The sequence below is a fragment of the Poecilia formosa genome, unplaced genomic scaffold (genome assembly GCF_000485575.1).
Source record: "Poecilia formosa unplaced genomic scaffold, Poecilia_formosa-5.1.2 Scaffold1017, whole genome shotgun sequence".
Lineage (NCBI taxonomy): Eukaryota > Metazoa > Chordata > Actinopteri > Cyprinodontiformes > Poeciliidae > Poecilia > Poecilia formosa.
The window spans coordinates 1-8,932 of NW_006800956.1; the positions used below are offsets into that span (position 1 = coordinate 1).

The following is an 8,932-nucleotide window of genomic DNA, read 5'->3' on the forward strand; positions in this document are numbered from 1 at the left end:
TAAATCTCCTAACTTACTAACTTCCTGCAGCAGCTCATAAATTGCAGTCCTAACGCTAACTTGTCCAGAAACACACCCAGTAGCATAATTATCTCCCTAAAACTGTCAGACAACAAAAATCTAAAAATTGGCACAAGTGATCTTACAATAACTATGGCAATGTGGAACTGCTAAATAACAGTGGAGATAGCTGTGCTACAGTACTGACGTTATAATGCACAGAAACAATCACTACTAATTCTCATTCACCATCACAAATGAGCCAAAATCTGTAAATTACACTTAAATGTTCCTTCAATTTTTGAAGCAACCACCTAATGTGAATTTGTAGTTATTATTTTACTATCATCTTATAGTAACTAGCTGTGCTGCAGTGCTAATGTTTGCATACAAAAATTCTCAGTAAAATTATGTCTCTGAATGGTTCCCACATGGTAAAAATAGTCAAATTAAGCGTGAATAATTCTTCATATGTGGAAGTAATGTCTTTACACCAGTTCTTAAACCGTATCTTTTCTAACCTTAGCTCCTACTTATGATTTTAGCCTGAAAGAAAAAAAGCAAAAAAAATAGAAGATTGGGTTTGACCTGTTTTCCTAACATCCTCATCTACTACAGAATTACAGCTAACAATGCTCTTGTTAGCATCTCGCCTGTGAAAAGATATTGGCATTCAGTGCTGTTACTGCTGAGTCAAATGGGAAGGGAGGGCAGGAGAGGAGTTCTCCACTTCCTAATGACTGCTCTGCATTATAACACATGCAGCCAAGTGAGCAATGAATCTTGTAAACTCTAGTTTATGGAGTTGAAATTGGTGCCCAGCAGATACCACATATACACACTGAGTGACCAGAAAGCTAGGTGTGTGTGTGTATATATATATATATATATATATATATATAAACAAATCTAAAATATGATCCCTGAAGGCAATCATCGTCATGCACCCCTGGTCCAAACTAACAAATATGCCCCTCCAAAACAAACATCCCTCCTCATTCTCCATGAGTTCGCATGTACAAACAAAAATCCCTTGTTTTCCTTTTTTTTTTACCTTACATCACTCGTCTTGTTTTCTTCCATGCAACTGCCCCCTACTCAAGGCTTTCAGTAGCAAAGACGCACTCACAAAGCCTTTTTTTCTTCCACCTCAGACAATGCACCTCCCCACCTATACTCTGCCAGGCATTCCTGAGTCTATCCTAGCTATCGAAAATGTCAAGAATGAGGGGAGAAGCAGAGGAGGGTAGCAATGAGCACTGCGGCAGGTAGAGTCTTGTCCCGCTGCGCACACTTCCCACAGTCTCTGGGGTTAGTAAATGCATGGAATGGATGAGATCTCACTTGACTCCCTTAATTAAAACTCTTCACTTGAACAAGCCTCAGAGCTCATTCTCTTCTGGATGAAGGCATTTGAGTTAATTATCGGGCCAGTTTCATTCCAAAAAACAACAGAATGGAGAAGTTATAAAGGGAACAGAGATGAGAGGTTAGATATGAGGAACTCCACGGAAAAGTTTTGATCTTTTCACACACTGGCAAGTTTAAACTCAAGAACAGTTTGATCACTTTTTAAATTATTCATCTGACAGTAATCCTTCAACTGCAAGACAATATGACCAAATCAGGTTATGCAAACCAAACACTTGTGGAACACTTAAAACAGAAACAGCACATTCTACACAGTTTTCTTTCCTCTCCAGGAGTCTGAGAAGAAAAAGAAGAAAAGAGGAGTGGAAAGACCAAGCAGACCAACAGTAGAAAGTTTTATGTGTGTGCCAAGTGCAACTTAACACTGCAAACAAGTTCCATCCATTGGAACATTGAGCCAGAGATGGGAGGTGATTCATGCTCTGCGTCACCTCCCCCCCTCGACTCCCCTCTAACCCACTCCCTTTATGCCGATTGGCAACTTACATTCAAACTCTGAACCACTGTGAAGCTTGTCCAGCAGCAGAAACCAGTGAGACAGCAGCAGGTTCACTGCTCACCGGTATGGGGTCACTTCCCACTAAAGTCTGGTACTTTCAGTCTGTGCTCAGATTTATTAGTTCCAGCTGCACGGTTTTTCTTATAAGATCCTGACAAATTAATTCTGAACCAAAAAGAGGAGATCACACTGTAACAGTTGCTAATTAACTTATGTCCTGCTAAAAGCAATGTAGTAAATACCCTCCAAAAACACCACAGTCATATGTGGTCGTCATTTAGCCACCAATTTAGGGCTTTCTTTTGATTCCTTGTCCTTTTTATGAAGTGTTTTGCAGTGAAGTTAAAATAAAGAAGCTTGGAAAGAAACTATGCATGAACCTGAAGTTCCTAAAATCCTTTGTGTGTGTTTGTAAAAGTAAAGGAGTTCAGACTTAATAAAACAGCAAGGGTTGAAACCGATGAACCCATGATCCTACAAATTGTTTATCAGTCAACCTTCCTCAAGGCTTCATTGACAGGTTGGCACCACACCACAGAAACAAAGCCTCTAAAATGACACAGCTGGTCTTGTTTCATGAGGTTTAGGGAAACTTTACCACCATAAGCCTGAGGCTGTGTCATTGTAGCAGCCACATGCAAATGAAATCCTGTCTGTCTTTGGAAAACAGGATGCTTTGGCACATTGTAAGCCAGCACATACGCAATGCTCTGGAGATGTACCCCAACATCTACAGGAAGCTAAAACTTTCCAGGTTGGATGTACCGGTTCCTCACCTTCAACACAGTGTTCCACTTCCTCCAGGTTGCGAAGAGTAATCCTCATCAGGCTAGAGTTTAGCATCAGTTCGTTCTTGTGGTCCAGCCCCACTGACTCCGGGGCGAGGTTGAGAAAAAATATGCGGGTGTCGCCTGTGGCCACCTGGTTGTCACAGATGCGAGGATTGCCAAACCCGCCGATCGTCACCTTGTTGCCTCCGTCCAGCAGGATCACCCGGTTGATGCTGGACTTTCCTTTTAAGTAGCGCCACACTCTGACCTTTAGAAATGGAGGGAAGGAAACCGAGAATGGCATTTGTTTTACTCAATATTACAATAGAAAATTTTTAAAAATCTACTACAACCTTTCGCTTAGGTGTTCACACCTCAAGCTAGTGCTTTGCTGGAACATCTTCCAGCAAAGCTGGAAGATGTTCTTTGGTTTGCCTGTAAGCATCCCACATCTTTACTTAAAAATATTAGTCTTGCAAAGTTATCAAAATCTACCAACATTAAGGACATCTCTTGTCCATTCTACATCTTCAGGGGTGCTTTAATTACAATGGGTTATTACAAAATTAAAATTATCCTTTTGCTTCTTGAAGACATGAGGACTGTTGGTAAGGACTCTCGCAACTACTTCCATCTGAAGAAAAAGAAACTTAGAGCATGATCATGCCACCACCATGTTGAACTACAAGTACAGAATTGTTTTGCAGTTGTTCCACCTGTTCTTGACAAATAACAAATACAGGGGATATTTGTCTAATATAGAAAAAAACAGTGTTGGCACAAATCCCTTAAGCTCCTTCAGATGCAACAAAAATATTTTATCAATTCATGTTAAAATAAAATCGCTTTAAAAAACATAACAGAGGTTTAAACCTGTTAATGTTCCTATTCTCCACTCTGTGACTAGAGTGTATGATGAACGATACAGTCACAAATTCAAATCACTATCACTGGTTCCAATACTCAAATGAGTTGAGAACCAGTGATGGCTATATATCACTGGTTCTGATATACATATATACTATATAAATATATTGGAAGCTTTTTAACCTTTAAAAGCTTTCAAACTAGCTAAAGGAAGTTTTTTTAATATCACACTTGTTTTAACTGGGGTATTTAAACACAAAGCAGCAGGTTTGATATTTGTCATTATCAAACTTTAACCTCAAAAAAAAAAAAGTAGGGCTTTTTCTTGTGTCTCTTCAGTGACAGAATCTCATCAAGATCCAGACTGTCTATCTCAGAAAGCAAATTGATGTTTTATTCTGACTCACAGGAAGATTTTGTGGTACATATTAGCTATATTTTCTCATTTCAGCATTTGGAAGAGGGTTTCTGTTATTGGATAAGCTGCTATGCCTCTAATCTGCCCCATTCACTGGTCGGATGGAAGGGAAACTGGGAAGAAAAAAAGTGAGGAGCGAACGAGCTGACCAAACACAACTTGTTTATTTTTCACAGATTTTAGACTGGCCCACCACGAGTCAGATATGGTGCAAAAGTTAGTTGCACAATGAACAAGCAAAGGAAAGAAGACACAGGATGGGGGGGAGGAAGGCTGTAGATCCTGGCTAAAAGTTTAGATTTTTACAGAGTCAAATAACTTTAAAGCAATTTCTGCTTTTGACGCTGCAGTAGTTGTTTGCTATCACTCCAATATACATAAAATCTTTGTCCTATTTGTCATATCAATATGTGAAATAATGCTGTGGGAAAGTCACAATGATGGAAGACAAATATAAAAGCAATACGAGCTTATTATCATTATTGTAATTAAATCTGAAATGTTGCATGTCTTCTACAAATTGCATGGCCCTCATTTTGCAGAACTTACTCTGACAGACGGACCAGAAATAAAGCAGAACCAGCAAAGCTTCAGGTCCTGGTATTGGGTGAATCTCATGCTGATCAGGCAGAACATTATAATGATCTGTTTAGATCATTATAATGATCTAAACATTTTGGCTTTAGTTTTACTGCCAAAACAGCCAAGACCTGGTGAGGTTTGGACTCCATTAAAGTTTCAATGATATGCTGTGATATCTGGAACCAGTAACATAAAGTCCAGTCAAGTTTGGGTTCCTTCAGTCAGATTGGTTGTCTAATAGATGGCTGGATTGGGATCTGGGCTACTTCAAGGAAAAGGCAACACATCAAACTCATTGAGCTCCTCAAACCATTCTGTCCAAGAAGCCAGGTGCATTGTTTGTATGGTCGACAAATACTCTTAGGTGATCCAAGTTTCCCTACAGAACATTGCCCGACCATGACACCGCCTTGGCCGGCTTGCCAACGTCCTGCTGTGATCTGAGCCCAAGGGCTGCAACACACCACTTTAAACATGATGCAGAAGATAACAGCATTCATCGGCCCAGACCACTTTCTTCTAACGCTTGTCCAGTTCTGAGGGTCACATGCCCACTAAATGGACCCCAACCCAACAGCATCACACTGTGTGTTGTGACCCTTTTCTACCAGATCCAGAAGGTCAGAATCTTCAGGATTCTGACCTTCAGTAACTCCTCTGTAGGATCTAACCACATGAGGCCAGCCTTCGCTCTCCAAGTGCGTCAGTGAGCCATGAACCTGTTCCCTGTTCACCACTTTTACTAGACACTGACCACTGCAGAACAGGAACGCCCTGCAGGAACTGCAATTTTGGAGATGCATCACAATTTGGCCGCTGCTTTGTCAAAGTCACTCAGGTTTTTCAAACACATCGACTTTGCTCCATCGGTAAACATAATCATTGCAAAGCAACTTTTCCTCCTGAATGCGAGTCTCTGTGGGAACTTGGAGTGAACTTTCACCACATTCCTTCCCTGAAGGCATTGCTGCTTCTGCTGGAAGTCACGGATATCTGGTCTGTGGTGCGATTTGTCAGCACCACCACAGAGTAAATCAAGACTCAGAACATTATCCCTGCGGCAACAGGAAAGAGACAGGTTTCATATTTCCAGTTATTATGGCGGTAGTGAGAGTTACCACGTCGGGAAGCATGGAGCTTCCTGCTGCAGTGTGTTCTGAATCTGGATGATTGCATGCTCTGTTAGGCCTGCTTCTTAGCTGTGCAAATGCTGAGTGGAAATGTAAAGAAACGTATGTAGTGAATGTATTCCTGAAGGCAAAGTGGATTTTCTGCCAGTGTGCGGGTAGCCGCGGACAAGGTGTTTCTCAGGAAAGCTTCAAATGAGTTGGGACAGAAACTCTGCGGCCTTCATGGGACTTCTGTAAAGTCCAGAAAGCCTCTAAGCAGGTGCCTGAATGCACCACTGCGGATCCCTTCACAAGATAACGTCTTTCCGAACCTCACTATCAGACACTTACCTTGCAGTAATAGGTCTTATGCACAGGGTCCATGTTGAATATTTCGTCCACGGTTCCGGTCAGGACCACGTTGGCTTCTTCCTCCCGGTCCTCCAGGTTTTTCTCCGGACAACTGGCGACGCAGGGCGGCCACAGGGGAGCCAGGACCAGCCCCGCCAGGAGCAGCGCTGCCCGACCGGCCCGGAGTGTCCGCTGCGAAGCCATGACCGCCGCTCGGGTGGACCCGGAGAAAAGTTTACTTTTCTCTGCTTAAATTGAACCCTGAGCCGCCCGGTGTATGCAGACAACAACTCCACAAGTATTTCTTGGGCTGTTTTCTTTTGCTAGATGTTGCACCGAGTCCTCTCCGCTACTTCCCAGCGGTTTGAGCGGCTTCTCTTTCACCTTGGAGCCCTGCTCGTCGCATCTGCAGCCGGGTTCAAAATCCCTCTCTGCCGCCGCCGGCTGGTAGTCCAGGAGGAAGAGAGGAAGAGGAGGGAGAAAGAGGAAGGGCCAGGGATCGATCTCTCTCTCTCTCTCTCTCTCTCTCTCTTCAGGAATGTACCCACTCTTCTGCTTTCCGCTCACCCCCCTCACTCCACACACACACGCACACAGACACACACACACACATCCACAAGATTTGCATGCAATCTAATTTGCTGATCTCAGAAGAGAGGTGTGTGATGATGGTAAGGGGTTGCACGCCGGGATGCTTGCAGAAGGTGGCTGTCCAACGCCGCCCCCCGTCGGACAGGCAGTGACTTTACCCCCGGTCCGATCAGTGACCCCCGCATGTCCGCCACCTCCTGTAGGTGGATGCACTTTTTGTGTTCGGAAATTCTTTGAACTTCCCGAACCAAACACAGTTTTATTTACCTGAATACACAGATTTGTGCCTGTCAGTCATTTCTTGTGCCCTGGGTGAGACTTCACAGATTACAGGGGCAGCAAGCCAGGAGCCCAAAAATGTTATTTAACAAATTAATGTATGGTACTTTATATGAAACTCATAGGCCAATATCATGCGAGTTGTATTAATCAATATTCAAGTCTTTGAAAATGATGAAGTTGTAGATTATTTCTGTGGGAACATGGAGTTATTGGCTAGAAAACGTATTAAACTTTTCATCAGTTCATACCTACAACTACCTAATTATGTACTGTAATTTGCATTCGTAGAATAGTTTTTCCTCTTACTATTACTTCCAATCATTCTATTCAACGGCACAATAAAACTACTGCCTTGCTCCTACAGCTTTTGATTTTATTGTACCAACCCAAGATTATTGCTGACCCCACCAGGCCCCCATCCAGCCTCAAACTGACCCCCATCCACCCACCATCTGATACCCATCCGGGGACCCATCTGAAAACCTTTTGGAGACACCCCTAATCTGGAATTATAATCTTTCTACGGTGTGTGATTTACAGTCCATCAGTAAATTATAATTTTAGTCCCTGCCTTAAAGACAGGTGTTCACAAATAAAGCTAAATTAGTAATATATTGAAATGTTATTAATACAACAGGAGTTTTAGTACTACTATGAAAAATTTTCAAACTGCTATGTATTCTGGGCTTGGGGTTGGACCAAAATGCAGACAGGTTTAGTACCAGATAGAAGAACAGATCATGGCATGGACAGAGCAAGTCCAGAACCAGAGAGCGACAGAATCCACTGAGGAAGGAAAGAGAATGATACTGGATACAGGCGGGAAAATCAAGGGGTAGGGAACAGCTAAATAAGGGAACAAAGAGGTAGGATAATAAACACACAGAAGGTGAACAGATCAATACAAATCAATACTAATCATTACAAAAGAGGATAACTGAAGGATAACTGAAGAAACTAGAGGGATGAACATATAAGGAAATATCTTTAAAGCAATACTAATGAACTAAGTATGGCAAGATATGTGTAGCAATAATTAATGTGCACAAACGGAAAACATTTTGAAATACTCTTAATAGTAAAAAAACAAAGTTTGATGCAAACTAAATGTTCAAAACAGATGAACAGCTTTTTAGCAGAGTTGATGGAGAAGTGATCATGTTCATCAGCATCCTAAGACTTGGAAGTCACTGTTTGACAAAACAAGTGACACAAACTGTTGGGTTTTACTTTAAGTTCTTTAAGATCTGTAAATAATAAGATGGCATACTGTAAAGATCATCAAATATCCAAATCAGACATGTGTGACATTAGAGATTCATTATGTCCTAAAACTTCATATGTTTCGATTTATAAATGTAGCCACATGTTCTGTCAGAGTGCAGAGCATAATTTCCTCCCTCTTCCAAAAAGCTGTAATTCTAGCTACTGATCTATTCCTGGGAAAATGACAGGCTTGGTTGGTTGTGAGAATGCTTGGTTCCAGCAGTGACAGCTGAATTAATTGGATTAAACCCAACAGATTTCACGAAAGAGAAATAATTATTTGTCGCTGAATTTTTTTATATCCAATGGCTTCCTGGTGAACTTTCTCTTCAGCATTGTTCAAACAAAATTACATCCAAAATGGTTTGAGGACATGACGTGAAATTCATAGCTGGAGCCAAGAGTGGAAGGCAGCCTTTGGTCTAGAAAAACATTTTCAATGGATGGAGACATTCTCTGTAACAACAAATGAGCAATTTAAACCAGAAAGCATATCAAAATACAAAAACTCTGCTCAGCAGGTTATTATGTACAATTAATTATTCTTTGTTTATGTTAGAGTTTGTTATTAAGACCATTTAAAGACTAAATGGGCTTCTTAGTTTCTCTGTTTTTAAAATTTTGAGGTTAAATTAATTAATCAAATTGTACAGTGTGAGGGACCAGACTCAAACGAAGACAAAAAATGTTCAAAGTAGAAAAAGGTTTCCATTTAATTCTTCAAAAGAAAAAAAATCATTAAAGCATAAAGATTTAAAACAAGAAT

The 8,932-nt window shown here is 41.2% G+C and overlaps 1 protein-coding gene across 1 annotated transcript; it reads right to left on the minus strand.

Annotated features, from left to right (window-relative positions):
• Positions 1-2,677: 2,677 nt before the first annotated feature.
• On the minus strand, positions 2,678-6,563 carry LOC103132367 (agrin-like; the record flags this gene model as incomplete). The annotated part of the gene is made up of 2 exons (XM_007544164.2): positions 6,028-6,563; positions 2,678-2,968 (listed from the first exon to the last, which is right to left on the minus strand). Coding segments are annotated over exons 1-2 (495 nt in total), but the record flags the coding sequence as incomplete, so codon positions are not given.
• Between the last annotated feature and the right edge of the window lie 2,369 nt (positions 6,564-8,932).